The sequence below is a fragment of the Periophthalmus magnuspinnatus genome, chromosome 5 (genome assembly GCF_009829125.3).
Source record: "Periophthalmus magnuspinnatus isolate fPerMag1 chromosome 5, fPerMag1.2.pri, whole genome shotgun sequence".
Taxonomy (NCBI): Eukaryota; Metazoa; Chordata; class Actinopteri; order Gobiiformes; family Gobiidae; genus Periophthalmus; species Periophthalmus magnuspinnatus.
Genome location: NC_047130.1, coordinates 22985817 through 23003787, shown reverse-complemented (window position 1 = coordinate 23003787; position 17971 = coordinate 22985817). Strand labels below are relative to the sequence as shown.

General features: G+C 38.3%; 1 protein-coding gene across 1 annotated transcript in view; it reads right to left on the bottom strand.

Moving 5' to 3' along the window:
- Window positions 1-962: 962 nt before the first annotated feature.
- Window positions 963-17971, bottom strand: part of megf6b (multiple EGF-like-domains 6b) — a 78069-nt gene continuing 61060 nt past the window's right edge. The window contains exons 16-38 of the mRNA XM_055221949.1: window positions 17802-17930; window positions 17080-17214; window positions 16364-16498; window positions 15848-15973; window positions 15347-15478; window positions 14021-14149; window positions 13520-13651; window positions 12240-12368; window positions 11861-11989; window positions 11206-11334; window positions 10700-10828; window positions 9922-10050; window positions 8997-9125; window positions 7650-7781; window positions 6749-6880; window positions 6544-6672; window positions 5714-5842; window positions 4913-5041; window positions 4205-4333; window positions 3571-3699; window positions 2936-3058; window positions 2250-2378; window positions 963-1477 (exon numbers count right to left, since the gene is read on the bottom strand). Coding sequence (XP_055077924.1) covers window positions 1416-1477; window positions 2250-2378; window positions 2936-3058; window positions 3571-3699; window positions 4205-4333; window positions 4913-5041; window positions 5714-5842; window positions 6544-6672; window positions 6749-6880; window positions 7650-7781; window positions 8997-9125; window positions 9922-10050; window positions 10700-10828; window positions 11206-11334; window positions 11861-11989; window positions 12240-12368; window positions 13520-13651; window positions 14021-14149; window positions 15347-15478; window positions 15848-15973; window positions 16364-16498; window positions 17080-17214; window positions 17802-17930 — 2915 coding nt within the window. The 3' untranslated portion in view covers window positions 963-1415. The remainder of the gene's footprint in view (window positions 1478-2249; window positions 2379-2935; window positions 3059-3570; window positions 3700-4204; window positions 4334-4912; window positions 5042-5713; window positions 5843-6543; window positions 6673-6748; window positions 6881-7649; window positions 7782-8996; window positions 9126-9921; window positions 10051-10699; window positions 10829-11205; window positions 11335-11860; window positions 11990-12239; window positions 12369-13519; window positions 13652-14020; window positions 14150-15346; window positions 15479-15847; window positions 15974-16363; window positions 16499-17079; window positions 17215-17801; window positions 17931-17971) is intronic.

The window sequence follows — 17971 nt, the reverse complement described above, 5'->3', positions numbered from 1 at the left end:
CTATTTGTGTTTGTCTTCATTTTAATTATACTGTGGATTATTTCAGTGACGTGGCGACTCATGAAAAGGGCATTTTAAAGCAACAACATGTATAATTTGACATTTGAATCAGTTCTGTTCTGTAGAAGTTGGCGTATTAATCTACATCAGAATGAAACTCAAAATAAACATGTTAAATACGCACATACACATACATAAACTGTGATTTACTGCAAATGGAAAACATGCTACCAACAAAATGAGACCTGGGCCCTTTTAGACAATTTGTAGGAAATAAATTAGGAACAAGACTCGTGTATAAAGGGGAAAAGAAAGAAGGGATGAATACTGTCAACTTGCATAGAAGAGTATTCTGTATTTAAAGATGCCATGTAACTATTAAACTTCACGTGTGGGTCCAGTACGTTTTCGTCGCTATGGAGATGGTATAGTTTTTTCTGAAATGTTGTACAGTATAACATTAAACTTATATTTTGCATTTACTAAATTACTAATCCCTCTCCACAGATCTGACCTGTGCTTTGGCTTATCACCATGGAGATACTGTACATCAGTTTAATGCCGTACTGCAGAATGCTTTTGGTAAATGGCAGACCCTCCACCATAAAAGTTACATTGTGCGCCTTTAAATGACCCATTTGCTCTGATGTCCCCAAATAAAGCTGTAAATTTATTACATTTCAATCGACAAAATGCTGTTTTAATATCTGTCTATAATATAACATAAATAAAAACCAATTTATACATCACGTTCAATGAAAAACAGTAAACAGATTTGGGTTTTACTGACACTGTACAGATTATAATAAAGTAGCACCACTGAACTTCAAAATAAAGCAGAAACATTAAAGTAAGAAATGAATGAGCTTGTTCTATTGCTTTACGCCAGTACAAAAATGTATAAAAGTAGAAAATATTTGACAAAAATAAAAGTTTGTTGCACTCATTACAGTACGCATACACATTATAATTCTCCAACATTATTTCCATTATGAACCCGAGCTTGTTTGTAAGCACCAGAAGCCTTTGCACTGCAGATAATACAGCAGTGCCGGGGAAAACTTTGTAGCTTAAAGCAAGTTTTAATTTGAAAGCTGAGTGTAGTCTTCTTTGTACAGAGTGAAATAGTGCATACACTTACACCGGCCTGTTAAAGACCCCTGGGTTGTACTTAAAATTTCTCTCCACTTTTTAACAATCCAAAATGTACCATGCGATGGCGATGTCAGGCTGAAGTTTCATACAGAGTTCAAAAGCACTCAAGCTTTTCAAAGTGGAGGTTTTTGTCTCATTTAGAGTCTATATTCTTTTTCCACAATATCTTCAAGCCGTTAGCGCTGTCATGCTAGTCAGTGGGATGTGTTCACTCATAAGATAAAAGCGGATCTTTCTCTGGCTTTTCCGGGTGAATGCTGCTATAATAAATTGTCATGCTGTGACCCTCTTGAGTTGCCGTAGGTGAGTTGCGGAGGACCATCTGAAAAAAAAAAAAAAGCGTACAAAGATGACTTCAAAGATACAATGGAAGCTCTGTCAGCACTTACACCACAGATGGTATATTTACTTCTACATCTCCTGACATCAGCAGAACTGTCATTTGTGCGGGGCAGTGCTGTGGGACAGTGTGGACTAATTGGAAGGAGCAGGAGTTAGGGCCGAGTTTTTAGAAATAGTGAGGTCTATTATACTACAGGTTTAGTCCTAGGTAAAAGGCACCATACCAGATCATTACAGTCTTAGAAATGTGACAAAACAGACTAAAACTAGTTCAACTGCAGCAATCCAAACTTATTCCTCAATTTTTTAAGGACAGAGTTGAATTTGGCTATGACATTAATCCTACCAACTAACACACAAACAGCACACCTGCATTACTTCCTGGTTTGCAGAGAATAAACATGTTTTATAATTAGATGCAGACAGAACACAACCGTCTCAGTTTGATCCTAAGACCTGAAGAGAAAAGAATAAAAAAATGTAACTTTAATTTTAACCCATTATAACACTTTAACTCGCTTTGTCCTGGTAATTCAAGTTCAGTCTAAGTTTAGTTTTAAGCAGACCTGGTTCGGCCCTGTTTTGATCTGCTTTAACCTGGTTTAGTCTGGGTAACACCTGTTTGAATCCTAGGTTAGTCCTCCTGGTTTAGATTTGGTGTACTCCTTGTTTAATGTGTTTACTCAGTTTAGTTTACTCTACATTGTTTCCATACTATATTAAAACAGCTCTGATGTCTGGATGCACTGCACCTTCTCGACAGGATGCTCCGATCCAGCCGTGGAGGCAGCTGCAGCGTCCGCTCCTTCGGTCGCACTGGGCTCCGTTCTCACACTCACACACTTCAGAACATCCCGGGCCGAAGCTGTCTGCTCTGCACTCTGGGACAAAACAAAATAAACCAGTTATCTCGCAAATTGGATATTGCCGTTTTTTTTTAAGGTGGAACTATAATTTGATGTTTCATGTTGAGGAAACTGCTGCGTTTAAATGTACGTGAGCGACTTAACTGCAGTACAGATCTCTGGGTTTCAGCTTCCTACTATGGGTAACATTTTGAGGACTTTTTCCCATTCAAAAGACAGGATATTTTGTTGTAAATTGTTAACTGCCATGGCAACGGTCCTATTTTTTTCATCATTCTGAATTCCGATTATTAGTCTTTATTACTAGGCCCTTGAACTCACAACAGTATTGCAACAAAATCCGCATATTGACGTTATTAATTTACCAACCACCCATGTGTATTAAATATTATTGGTCTATTTATTCTTATTATACAGTAAATGCCGGATTTCATGTGACATCACAAGATTCTAGACAACGTCAATTGTAGTTGTCTGATATTTTCCCTGAGAGACAGAGAGGAGATCTGTTTTAATGTGAGCGAGCAGCAGGGGGCGTAGTGTGAAATGTCAGGCCAGGTGATGGTGATTACCAGTGTCACATCTGGAGCCGGTCCAGCCTGACGAGCAGAGGCACCGCCCAGTCACATGATCACAGGGTCCCTCACAGTCGCAGCGCTTCGAGCAGGTCTCACCAAACCAACCATGTTTACACGCTGAGGAGAGATGAGCGATAATCTAAATTCAACTCACTTTATTTTTCTGTAGCTCAAAATCACAACTGCAGCTGCTGTTGATTTAACCACCAGAAGGTTAGAAAATTAAAGTGTGAAAGCAGATTAACAAACACTGACACAAAAAACTGCTTTGTCTGGTGAAGAAAACCTGTTTGTCTCCATGGAAAAGTTATTGCTTTACCTGGAATATTCTACTACGCCGTGGCATTAAACTTATCTGTCTACAAGGAGTCTGGCAAGTTGCAAGTCAGATCTGTGGAGAGGGGAGTCAGCTCACAGTAAAAATTCATGTTATCCAAAATATTTAAAAATAAAATAAAAATAAAAAAAACACCTGTAATTAAAAAGCAAGAGAGCAAAGTTTAATGTCATACAATAAAATACAATTTAAAAAAACAATAACATCTCCATAGAGACAAGCTGATAAAAAATTACATACTGACGCTTTAATATTAACAATGGGTCGGGTGCAGAAATATGTTACATTGTACCTCTTTGACAGCGGTCTCCATGGTAACCAGGTGCACACACACATAGACCTGTGGCTGGGTCACATGATGCTCCGTTCATACAGTCACACTGGAGCTGACAGAGCAGGCCGTGGAAACCAGAGGGACAGGCTGCGCGGGAACAGGAACTTCAGATTAGAAATATGACTTGTATGTTGAAAATCGTTTGAATTATTCATATGAAATGCTAAAAAATACAATATAGGATTTGTTATATAATGCAATGGGATGTTTTGTGACTATTTTGGTAAAAAGTTTTAAAGCTCGATGGTGACTAATCTTCTCTTAACTCAAACTATCATCTAAAAACATAATTGCATATAAAAATATACAAAATTTTAGAATGGGTATAATTCAAATGTATGAATAAAAATGTATGTATATTCCAGTATTTTCATGTTTTCATCACAAAGCCGTTATCATGCCAAAAAGTCAGTGATGACAATGAAAGGGAAAATAGTATATCGTTTTCCTGGAGCTTTGTTGACATACATGGTTATGAAGATGGGGGGTGGTTCACATTGGCTGACATGTGTTGCTTCATCTAATTAGATTTTCCTGAGATTTTTGATACTATACATTGACTTGTGCCGTGTATAGATGTAGAGTCGCTCACCGTGCTCACACACATGTCCATAGAAGCCAGGGCCGCACTCACACGCTCCTGTCACACGGTGGCAGGTGCCATTGTTCTGACAGTTACACTTCAGCTGACAGTTGGCTCCGAATCTGCCCGGAGAGCACTCTGTGAGGAAAAACAGGACATACTGAGCGACCATCATCACCTTTACACTGGGGCTCTGGTACAGTAGGGCTGGTAATTATGAAGAAGATAAGTAGGTGCAAACTGCTGTGAACAATTAATCAGAGGCGTCTGTCTGAGCTGGTTAATCTTTTGTTGAATCATGCATTGACCTGGTTAAGTCCTGAATGACATTTTTCATAATGGAAATTGTTTTATCGTCCATAAACAAAGACAGTTATAGATCCATCCGACATGACTGATCTGATGTTTAGATGTTTTTATTTTTGAGCTACTATGTCAAGTTTGTTTTTGTAGCTTGGGCCTTATAATAGATGTAGTTTAGCCTTTCCTTATTAAGTTTTTATTTATTCTTTTATTCATACTAAGTAGTTATTAGTGTTGTATTATCAGACAGACATATAAAAACTCTTGAATGCAGAAATCTTAATCTTTATTACAGCAGTGATGCGATATAAAAATTTTAAAGATTTTGATACTAAGGAAAAGGCTTGATGCTCAGTTTCAGTATCAAAACCAACAAAAATCCTAGCCTATTTGAGGATTGTCCCATGCTGTTACCTGTATCACAGTGTTCCCCAGTCCATCCCAGTCCACAGGTGCAGGCCCCTCCCACCGGGTCACACCGTGCCCCATTACTGCAGTGACAGACTTGGGAACAGCCAGCTCCGAAGCGGCCTGGGGGGCAGCCTGAGGGGAGCGAAAAAAAACAGCTAAATTAAAACACTGCAAAAGCCAGTGGAGGAGAGCTGTATTTGGAGAAGAATATGTAAAAGAAATGAGAGTTTGTTGCCATGGTGTCTCATTTTTTATTGAATTTATTTTGCACATGTTTTCAGACAGGCCTTGAAGTGTCAGATTTGCTCAAGTCAGATTTGTGTGAACAAGAACAGCAGCTGGAATTTTTAATCTTCTTCCATTTATCAGTTTGTCTCCAGTTCTTAAGGACTTATTGAAAGCACAGCGTTTCTCCTTGTCACGATTTTCAGTTAATATTTGCCATTTTGAAGACTTTTCACAAAGAAAAAGAAATAATATTTGGTTTTATTAAAATGTTAAAATGTGCTATTTTTGTCATCACTCTGAAACAAATGGATTGTTTCAGAGTAGTGGTTAAAAGAAGCAATGTACTCTATAATATTTGAATCCTTAATATTTTTATGGCTTAAAAAAGTTTTTTAAAAAAAGTACAGCAGAAGACATAGTAAAATGAAAGACAAAACCAATAAACCAATATGGATAAAAAAGGTCCCTAAAATTGCAGAAGTTATGAAAAAATGCATTGTTTTCTATTACTTATAGTTAATTATAGCACAAATGAACATGTGTAAACCAGATAAGATCAGTCTAAATAGTGCTCACCTTGTGCACAGTCTTGCCCAGTCCTTCCTGGAGGACACAGACAGCGTCCTGTCACTGGGTCGTTCTGGGCTCCCTCTGAACACCGCACCACAGAGGCACAGTTCACTCCATATCGACCTAATGGACACGCTAACAACAGGAGAAATATATGAGTCAGGACTTTTGTTTGCTTTTTAAAATTTCTTGAGATTTTAGCTGTGCAATGTTGCTTTCTCATCTAAACTATAACTGGAGTTGTGTTTTGTTTCATTCAGGCATTTTCAAGTGATCCTGCAAAAGTAAAAGTCCTCTCAAACTCAAAAGGCTCTGATCTTCTTTCAATGTCATTAGGCAGTAATAGCTTCAAAATGTTTTAAAGGGAGCTCTACTTTGACGCTAGCAACTATTGTTTTAGCCTCAATTAATTTGCTTTATTCTTCAGTTTATTAGCAAGGTCTTACATTAAGGCTGCAGTTATGATTATATTTGTGATATATGTATAAAAAGTAGAATTTTTTTCAGAGTGCACTTTGTAAACAATTTAACAACTGATAAATAAAGATATAAGAATTTCAGATTAGGTTTTTATGTTTCTAAACTAAAGGTAGAGCAAGATTATTCCATAAAAACAGGTTATTTGTAGTGGATATTATATTATCTTAATACATAACTGCCTTCCTTTGTGATTTGATAAATGTGCCAGCTCAAATTGCGTTTTCGATTTGATAATGATAACTACAATTTTAAATAGCTCAAAAATAAACAAAATACCTCTTTGGACACCTAAAATAATGTGTATGGGAAATCCCACAGTGACACATAACATAGTTTAATAATCTTAATAGACTTACTGATGTTACAATAAGCTCCTATGAACCCTGCAGGACACTGGCAGGCTCCAGTAGAGGGCGCACACTTCCCTCCGTTCTCACACTGACAGCGGCGCTCACAGTTGGGGCCGTACGAGCCATCTGCGCAGACTGAAGCAAAAGAAATATTCAGGTGGATATGACAATTTGAGCTGTAATGTGTTCTGTAAAATAGATCTTTACATACTTTGGTCACATTTTGGGCCTTGGAAACCAGGGGCGCAGTAACACACTCCTGACACCGGGTGGCAGAGCTGGTTTGTCTGAGAGCACTGACAGACCTGGTTACAGTTCTGTCCATAGGTTCCTGGGAGACAAGCTGAAACACAATATTCAGTTCAGTATTATTTCTGTTGCCTAATGCCACAGCAACAGTCGCTTCAGAGGACTAAAAAATGTAATCAAATAGGTAAACAGTCAAACAATGCGAAAAGGTTGGTTATTTGTACTATTATCAGCTTTACTACAGTAATTTTAAGTTAATTTCAACCATTGCTTCTGGGAAATATTCATAATTGTGATCTGGTGAAGGCCAAGGTCTACGTTCTAACACAGTGGTTCTTAAAATGTTTACACCAGCTACCATCTAACAGAAAATTTGGCTTTCTGAGTACCACCAGGTCTAAAACGGGTCTATAAACAGGATTATTCCAGGTCTCTGTTCCAGGCTGAGCTATGTCCTAACTTGGATTACATCACTGCTGCAGTAGTTCTAACCAATTTATTTATTTTAACTTATTTTATTTATTAGCTCATCTGAAGGGGGGCAATGCACATCAGCTTCCAACTGTAGTCCCCAGGCACGGTGTAAAATGCCAGCACAAGAAATTACCCAAAGGAAAATTAAAAAGTAAATGTAACTGACTCTAAATTAAGCAAATATTAAAAATGTAGAAGGTCTTGCACTCTAAAACAAAGGATTTTTTAATGGTAAGGAATTCTCTGTCACACATCACATTACTGCATATTGTATCTTTCTATAATTATTCCAAAAAAATCTAACAATAACACAACCAAAAGAATAGTAGTCCACAGTGTTGTATCTGCTCTGTCTTTATAACACATACAGTAGGAGAGAGGGCACTCACTGAGTTCACATCCGTTCCCAGTGCGGCCCGCAGGACAGCCACACTCTCCGGAGACGTGGTGGCAGGACGTGCCTTGTGGGGCGCAGCTGCAGCGCTCCATGCACCCCGTCCCATAAGTGCCGGGCAAACACGCTAACAGCAAAACAAACGCTTAACACTCAGAAGCAGAGGACAGCGCGTTCTGCACAAGTTCAAATGGGTGAAATTCAATGTAACATCTCTCTGCTGTTCATATGTGTGTAATGAACAGTGTGGGGCAAATAGACGAGAGCTAAATGTCAAACCAGTGTTCATTTTAGCAACACATTTTACCTCAGTTTTTATTAAGTTTATTGAGTAAAATGGTTGAGATTAAGTTGTCAATGTGTAATGCACAATTGATTGGCTAAAACCATATTAAGTAGGAAAGAAGGAACAGATCCTTTCTAAAATTTTTGTATTTGGATCAAGTACACAGTTACAACTTTTAATGGATGTGCATGTCTCCATCTACCAGAACTAAATCCATATAATACATTTAGCCTACTTGTGTGTGTGGATTTTTTTTTTTTTTCCTGGCCAAGCAAACTCATCAAACATTTAGACAATCACAAGAATTTGTTAGTTAAAAACTGTTGCAAACCATAGATTTCGTTTCTAAACTTTTTTCTTTCTTATAAACCTAAGAATTAATCTAAACTGACCTATTGCAGCCACTTTTTCTAGTTTCCACTCCTGTTCTGTAAATGCACGTTTTGGGTCCAGAAAACTGACATGCTGCTGTCTCAGTCTCCGTGCGAAAGTAAAATGAACTCTAACTAACAATGCTGATCTTGTTAAATATGAATGTGTTCTGAATGTAAAGCTGCATGTCTGATTAGGAATATGCGTAAAATGTTGTAGCCAGGCTTTTTTTCCATCCATCCATCCATTTTCTTCCGCTTATCCGGAGCCGGGTCGCGGGGGCAGCAGTCTAAGCAGGGACTCCCAGACTTCCCTCACCCCGGACACGTCCTCCAGCTCCTCCGGTGGGACCCCAAGGCGTTCCCAGGCCAGCCGGGAGACATAGTCCCTCCAGCGTGTCCTGGGTCTTCCCCGGGGCCTCCTCCTGGTGGGACATGCCCAGAACACCTCCCTAGGGAGGCGTCCAGGAGGCATCCTGAGCAGATGCCCGAGATTCCTCTCAACGTGTAGGAGCAGCGGCTCTACTCCGAGCTCCTCCCGTGTGACCGAGCTCCTCACCCTATCCCTAAGGGTGCGCCCGGCCACTCTGCGGAGGAAGCCCATTTCAGCCGCTTGTATCCGCGATCTTGTCCTTTCGGTCATTACATTCGGCTTTTTTTTTTTCTTTTTTTTTTTTTAGCATACCTTTGTCACAGAGTTTGCCCCTCCAGCCCGGGGGACATAGGCACTCTCCGGTCTCATGGTGACAGGACGCCCCATGAGAACACTGACACCTGTCCCTGCAGCCTGCCCCAAACCAGCCTCGTTCACACGCTGAAAAGACAATCAGGATGAGGATTTACATTTAAGATTAGACCTGGTTTAGTCCTCATTTTGGTTTGCCTGATCTGTTGGTTTAAGTCCTGATGTAGTCCTGATGTAGGTCTGATGTAGTCCTGATGTAGTCCTGATGTAGGTCTGATGTAGTCCTGATGTAGTCCTGATGTAGGTCTGATGTAGTCCTGATGTAGTCCTGATGTAGGTCTGATGTAGTCCTGATGTAGTCCTGATGTAGGTCTGATGTAGTCCTGATGTAGTCCTGATGTAGGTCTGATGTAGTCCTGATGTAGTCCTGATGTAGGTCTGATGTAAGTCTGATGTAGGGCTGATGTAGGGCTGATGTAGGTCTGATGTAGGTCTGATGTAGGTCTGATGTAGTCCTGATGTAGGTCTGATGTAGGTCTGATGTAGGGCTGATGTAAGTCTGATGTAGGGCTGATGTAGGTCTGATGTAGGTCTGATGTAGTCCTGATGTAGGTCTGATGTAAGTCTGATGTAGGGCTGATGTAGGGCTGATGTAGGTCTGATGTAGGTCTGATGTAGTCCTGATGTAGGTCTGATGTAGTCCTGATGTAGTCCTGATGTAGGTCTGATGTAGTCCTGATGTAGGTCTGATGTAGGTCTGATGTAGGTCTGATGTAGTCCTGATGTAGTCCTGATGCAGTCCTTCTTTAGTGTTGGTTTTGTTCATTATTTTAATTTATATACACTCTCCCATTCAAATAAACAAAATACTAAAATGAAAATGCAGTTATTTATTGTACCATTAATTGAATCCAGGGGCTCTCACCTCTTTCACAGCGCGGCCCGTCCCATCCCGGAGCACAGAGGCACTGTCCTGTTTGTCTGTCGCACTGGCCTCTGTTCTCACACTCACACTGCTGCTGACAGTCGGCCCCGAAACGGCCCGGGACACAATCTACATCACACAAACACAAGAGTAAACCTGGAGATGGCACACAACACCATAATGAAAAGCTCCACAGTGCTGCTTTTTGCTGACACGGTGATTTGTCGTGTTCCTATAGAAATGTGCAGCAGAAGCAAGTTTTACCCGGATTAGAGGATTCTGAGCAGGGACATGACGACAGGACGTAATAAAACCTACTCAAGATGCATTTTTGAAGTTGACTGGATTATTGTACTGGATTCCATAGTAGTTGTGAGTGTAGAGGCTGATTTTTCATTTAATAAAGTACTTTTTTTCTTGCCCAGTTAACATATATATCGTACAAGCCACTTTCAAGGTCAAAAGAAGACTGACATGTGCTGTCCGCATCTACTTGTAAAGCGTTTTATGATGCGCGACCCAGCAGTAACACCACAGCACTGTTAGTTGTTAGCTTTACTGCGATGACAAAACTCCACTCTGGCCTCTAATAGTTGTGAAAAAGCTCATAAACTCATCGCAGTGAATAATTAGGATGCTCGGAATGTGTTAGGAAAGTGAGGAATAATTTTGGACCATGTTTAAAATAAACTAGGTCTGTTTTTTCCATTCCTCACTGTGGGACCATTACATGTTTTATTTCATATTATCATAACCAGCATCCTCCTTTTCTTCTCACCCAGTTCACAGGCTGTCCCAGTCCATCCACTGGCACATGTGCACTTTCCATTAGTCTTGTCACAGGTGGCGCCATTTTGACACAAACAGTGCAGCTGACACTCCGCTCCATAAAACCCAACAGGGCATTCTGGGAAAAGAGAGCACATTCCTTATCGTAAAGAAGGCACGTGTAGCATTTCATATTACCTGTCGTTATAGTGACTGAAAAAAAATATAGTGCATTTAAAACACCTTTTACATAAATGCAAAACCTGATTGTGTTACTGGAAGAATAAGCTTCTCTCTATGGGTTGCCAGATTCTACAACTAAAAGCAGTTTGTAATAAACCCAAAACAGCTCTCTATGATAAGATTTGTCATATCAGTATAAGACAGTTTATGATATCATAGACTCAGCTGTGATTGCATTGCTCTATTAAACCAATAAAAGTGCACATTACAGCTATGACCTTTGACCTCCTCATCATTCCCATATAAAGATGATGTAATGTGATGAAAAAGTACCTTCAGTGCAGTTGGCTCCGCTCCAGCCCGGGGCACACACACATTGACCGCTGGCAGGATGACAGACCCCATTGTTACCACAGGGACAGGTTTGGTTACACCCGTCGCCATAGCGCCCGGTGGGACAGCCTGCCGCAGACACAAAGAGGTTACCCCCCAATGAACCCTGTCCGATTACTGTCCTGACCTCAGAGTGTCCCGGGCTTTCCCAAAACATGCTTTGAGTTTTGTTACTATAACTTTTGGTATGAAAGACACAATATAATGGAATTTCTGATTATGAATATCACTGTTCTCTAGAGCGCATGGTTAGTAGTAAAACATATGATTTAAAGTTGGATTGGAAATGCTAAAATGTTGCTGTCTGAAGTAAGTAAGTAAGTATTTCATTTTGATTTATCCTGATAAAATGTGAGGTTTGATTCACCTGTAAATTTGTTGTACACAATTTCAGGACTTATATAACAAAAGCATTTGCATCTTTCACAAAAAAAATGTACTTATTTTGTCTGAAAACACAAATCCTACCCATCTGAAGAAGTAAATGAAATTAAATAAAAATAAAAATAAAAATAAAAATAAAAATAAAAATAAAAATAAAAATAAAAATAAAAATAAAAATAAAAATAAAAATAAATAAACGATAGTTACTGACTTTGGTTGCAGCGAGAGCCGATCCAGCCGGCGGGACAGGAGCACATCCCGGTCACATGATCACACCTGCCCCCGTTCAGACAGGAGCACTTCTTCTGACAGTCCAGGCCAAAGAAGCCCTGAGGACACGCTGGGACAAGATCCAAAACAACGGATTATAGTATATCCAGTTCAACAATGTAAGGAACCGTACAATTAATTAGTTTTTTTTTCTTTCTGGTGGCATGAGAGATACATTTTAAAAGACACAGTTATATAACCAAGATAATAGCCTATGTAAGCAAGTGATGTTGACTGTTGAAGTGCCGATTAGAACATTACACATGATACAATACACATTATAAATTACAGAACAGACAACAATAGAGATTTGTACATACGTTTTTCACAGTAGGTGCCAGTCCATCCAGTCTGACAAGTGCAGGCTCCACTCACATGATCACACTGTGCATTATTATCACACTGACAACGATGGCGACATCCAAGACCAAACATCCCCCCTGGACACTCTGAGAAATTACAAAGCACTGGTCAGATATGATTTTTTTTTAAATCTGTAGGAAGTTAGGATTTGAAATATGCAGTGTTGGGGAACATGCAGCAAAAATATGTATTCACAATATTCATTTTGAGTAACAGTATTTCTGAAATCACAGGAATACATTGCATAATGTCATCATGCAACATAGTACTTAAACTGTACAAAATTATTGAGAAAAATAAGGAACACTGGTCTTGTGTTGGTGCCTGTGTGTTTTTTCCTTCTCTAATAAGTGATAAACAAGTGCATGATCAACTATGTAACGAGCTGTTTCAAACATATGTCACATGTTTCTACTTTAAGATATTGAAACTTACCATGTAACTGAATACAGTATAAAATACATTTCAAAGCAGGTATTCACTATGCTGTATCAAAAATATTCAAAGTGTTTTTCCCACACTGTGAATATGTGTCTAGATTTATGATGAGGTGAAAACTGCGAGATGACAGGCCAAGACAAGAGGCACAGAGGGGGAGATTTTGGAAGTTAGCACAACAATAATAGAACTGCAGATGTTAGATACTTTGGTGGGATATATTTTGATTAGACATGATACAATGGAAGGATGAGATAGATCTTAAAGTTACATTACATTCTGTACATACATGAAACAGGAGTTACATACTCTGATGACATATATAATATAGTATAGTTACATACTCTGATGACATATATAATATAGTATAGTTACATACTCTGATGACATATATAATATAGTATAGTTACATACTCTGATGACATATATAATATAGTATAGTTACATACTCTGATGACATATATAATATAGTATAGTTACATACTCTGATGACATATATAATATAGTATAGTTACATACTCTGATGACATATATAATATAGTATAGTTACATACTCTGATGACATATATAATATAGTATAGTTACATACTCTGATGACATATATAATATAGTATAGTTACATACTCTGATGACATATATAATATAGTATAGTTACATACTCTGATGACATATATAATATAGTATAGTTACATACTCTGATGACATATATAATATAGTATAGTTACATACTCTGATGACATATATAATATAGTATAGTTACATACTCTGATGACATATATAATATAGTATAGTTACATACTCTGATGACATTGTTGTCCAGTGTATCCAGCCTCACAGTTGCACTGACCAGTCACAGCATCACAACTGCCATCTCCATTTTTACAGTCACAGCTCTGAGCACAGCCTGCCCCCCAGTGGCCAACATCACACACTGCAAAGAGATGCACACATTGAATATTGTTGAACTGTAAAATAACTGTTGCAGGTAAATGATAAAATGTTATTCCTTTAACAAAAATCACAGAAATGTGTAAGATATGTGTCCATAATTGTTTATCCTTTATTTGTCAACATAATTTAAACGGAGCTTGATCGTTAAAATAGTATATTCATAAATAATATTGTAATAGCGATTTGTACCACATAAGTCAGAAGAGATTAATTCAAATATGCTATGCAAACACACACGCATCAACTACATCATTAAAATAGGTTAAAAAAAATTTAAAAAGTATGTATTAAATCAAATATCATGCACCTCATCTTAGAAGTATCCCTGTATAATCCCACTGGAGTTTACCTTTCCTACAGTTGTGTCCGGTCCAGCCTGGGGCGCAGGTGCAGCGGCCGCTCACTGGGTCACACCGAGCGTTGTTCTCACACAAACACTTCATTTGGCAGCCGTTACCATAACGACCACTGGGACAAGCTACAAGAAACAAACTTAAAACTTCTGCAATGTCCCAGAACTATCTCCACCATCCAGAAGTGCACAGCAGTTACCCATGACCGGGCTGATACTGCACTGCCATGAGAAGGACATGTGGAAGATGGTTTTCTGATAAAATAAATGGTGTTTGGCTTTTCATGTTTTATGGGATTTTAATGTATAGCTTTATGACTCACATTACTTTACAATACTACATATGACATAGAGCAGGGCGATAATGATATAACTGACAACACAAAATACACTATTTCCTGATATACCGGTATATTATAATGTTCCCTTTTCAAAAACATACCCGGAGTTGTGCTTTCACACAACACACAAACCCTGCATATTTAGACTGAGTTTTTCTTTCAGATAGAAAACACTCTGTCCCACCTTAAGATAAGATTTGCCTTTATTAGTCCCACAGTGGGGAAATTCCAGTATTGCACCGCACAGTTAAAGAACAGAAGGAAAATGGTACATGTAATAAAACAAGATAATAAATAAATAGTTTAAAATAATGAAAAAAATATACTTAAAAATAAACTAAAAATAGACTCTAATAACTTGTGATGTCATGTGGTAATACAGGAAGACACTAGAATCATTTGGAAAATTTCAGCCCTGGAATTGCCAGTCTTTGCTGAAATAAAGGTAAAATGTAGCTGTTAACTTGAAAACTACTACATCACAAGGTGGAATGGAGCATTTTGAACTTTGGAGATGTAGACAGATTAATAATAAAGAATTACTCAAACATGTGTAAATGAAACAAAACACAAAGCTCACAAGAGTCAATTTTGTGTAATATTTTAGGCCATGTTTTGGGCTATGAGATGTTCTTGTATATTTGTGTTCACTGTACTAATCAGCCACAGCTAGCACAGATACAAGTTGGGTAAATTTAGTCTTGATTTTACATTAACATAATTTAAATATTAAAACCTGTTTTCCCAAGTCCCTTAAGGTGCCTTGTTTGCAAGTTCTGCATCTAATGTGAAAAAGCTGTTCTAAAGACATGCACAGGCCTGAAAATGAATGCATTTGGATATTAACAAAGCTAGGAAGAACTTAGATGAATTTAAATGCATACTTCCTCATTTCGCAGTTTGAAAATCAGGTACCGAAGTATCAAATCATACATATTCTTATTGTTTGCTAGAAAATGGTATAAAAGATCATTTTACTCACAGTTCTCACACAGTTTGCCCATGAATCCAGCAGTGCAGTTACATGAGCCATTGTGTTTGTTACAAGTTCCTCCATTTTCACAAACAGGGCAGGTGTCTGAGCAGCCAGGACCCCACAGGCCGTCAGGACACACTGCAAAATAATACAAATCATATTTTTATACCATTAATATACCAGCTGTGATGTAATTATGATCTAGTTTAGTATTAAGATAAATTATTTTGGCATAGTGAAGACTAGTCCCACATTTTATTATTATAGGCAAATGAAACAATGAACATCTTGATTTATTATAAGATGGGATGAAAATATCACTTTATTAACCCTGAAGGAATTTCTTGTGCCAGATGAGCCATTAAAAGACATAAAATAGTATTGTAAGAAATTCTAAAAAGCACATCATTAGATAATACATACAAAATAATAATACAAAAGATTAAGATTCATATAGAGAAGATCACTGATAAGAATATGGTTATTTAAAATTGTGTGTGTACTCGCCATCTTCACAGTGTTTTCCCAGAGTTCCAGCTGGACATTGACAGTCTCCGGTCACCGGGTCACAGGGAGCTCCAGTGCAGTTACACGGCTGAGCACAACCTGCTCCAAAAAAACCCTCTGGACAAGCTGCACCAGAACACACACAGAAATGATTATGTATTTAGCCTCATGTGAGAAAGTAGTCCTGACTGTGACTTGGAAAGTAAAAAATGTAATATAAAAAAATAGAACAATTTCAAATAGAGCAAAATACATAACAATATTTACAAAAAAATAAAAAATAATACATGTACGTAGAACTAAGAGACATGGATTAAAGACGGGGTTTATTCGTTATTATGAGAAAGTATAAACATATGTAGAGCCCAAGCTGCTGCGACCTCATGTATCAGAAACATGCTGTTTCCCAAGCCTATGGCTCATTTTGGATCACCATACGGCAAAGGAAAGAAGCCATGAGGGCATCGATGGCTATAAACCGCAGCTCTGGATCTAAATGTGAGGTGGCCCACCCACCTTGACCACAGTCCTCTCCGTGGCGTCCTGGAGGGCACTTCCTTTGGCACTCTCCGGTCACATGATCACAGGACACTCCTGGAGAGCAGCTGCACTTTTTGGCACAAGACAGACCATAAGACCCAGGGGCACATTCTGCAAACAGAAGACCACACAAACCACATTAGAAAGAAACATCTTAGAGATGTGCAAATGTAAAGATTTTCTAATTATTCAGGATTATCAATAGCACAATTCAATATAAGCAGGATCTATATTTGATTTAAATGCAACATGCTCCAAGGTTAATAAGGACACACTGATATCTATTTTTAAGTCACTTTTTTCCTTTTGACCACAGTTGTGGTATGATAACGACCGTTGAAATTGTGTGGCTAAAAATACATTCAAAGGTGGAGGGTCCGCCAGCTTCTTGTCTCCATAGAGTTGTTAATACTTTGCCTGGAATATTCCACAGTATGGTGTAAAAACATATATCTTGTGTTCAGTTACCCTACCCACAGATCTAGCGTGTGACTTGGTGGTGTCACTTGCTTGTCTCCACTGAGAAAGACAGGTTTTGTTCCAACATTTCAAGCAAAGCAACAGCTCCATAGTGACAAGCAGGTGGTGTACATTTGATCAGACAAGTTACGTAGTGCACCTTTAACATTTGATTTAACTTTTGACATTGTGAAATCTGTATTATGTTTTATCTTAAACGTCCTGGTCACTACCTTCTTTGCATGTGCTTCCATGGTAACCAGGTTTGCAGACGCAGGTGCCATGTTGACGATGACACTCGAGGCTGTTCTTTTGTACACAGCGACATTCCTCTGAACAACCTGCTCCAAATGTCCACTTAGGACACGCTAAAATCACAAAACAATATGTATTTATCATAAAAGTACACTGTAACACTTTATAATAACTACACTTGAATTAGCCTTAATAAAGCATGAACAAAGATTTAATTCATAATGAACAAATAGATTATAAAAAATGATTCAAACTTAGCGACTAATTAATTAATACCCTAACCCCTTAAATAAGTAGTCATTAAGCCCAAATCATTCCTAAAAAAAAGTCTTTGTTTATGATTTATTAAAGGTAATGGAAGTATAGTTATTATAAAGTGATACCAGAACATCTAGGACATGTTCACACTTGTTTGGTCCTGTTTTTTGTTGTATTTAAAAAAAAATTGTATTGTATTTTGAACGGTGGACCCATGAGAAAGTCCAACTTTTCTCATTGGGTTCCTCTGTATAAATAAAGATAAAGAAGAAAAAGAAGAAAGTCCAGTTTGAGTCCTAATGTAGACTGATTGTTGCCAGTTTAGTCCTGGTTTAGTTCTGGTCAAGTCCAGATTTAGTCCATGTTTGGTCCTGATATTAACTGAGTGTGTAAGTGTGAATTCACCCTTAGAAATTGATTTGAAAATGTAGTTTGTGCTTACGAAGATGGCAGAAGCGCCCATACAGTCCCGGGTCACACAGACAGGCTCCGTAAGTGCGGTGGCAGCGCCCGTTATTGGCACAGTTACATTTCTTATTACACTGTTTGCCATAGAAGCCTTTTGGACAACCTGGACACAAAATATAAAATACACAGTGCAAAGGTTCCAAA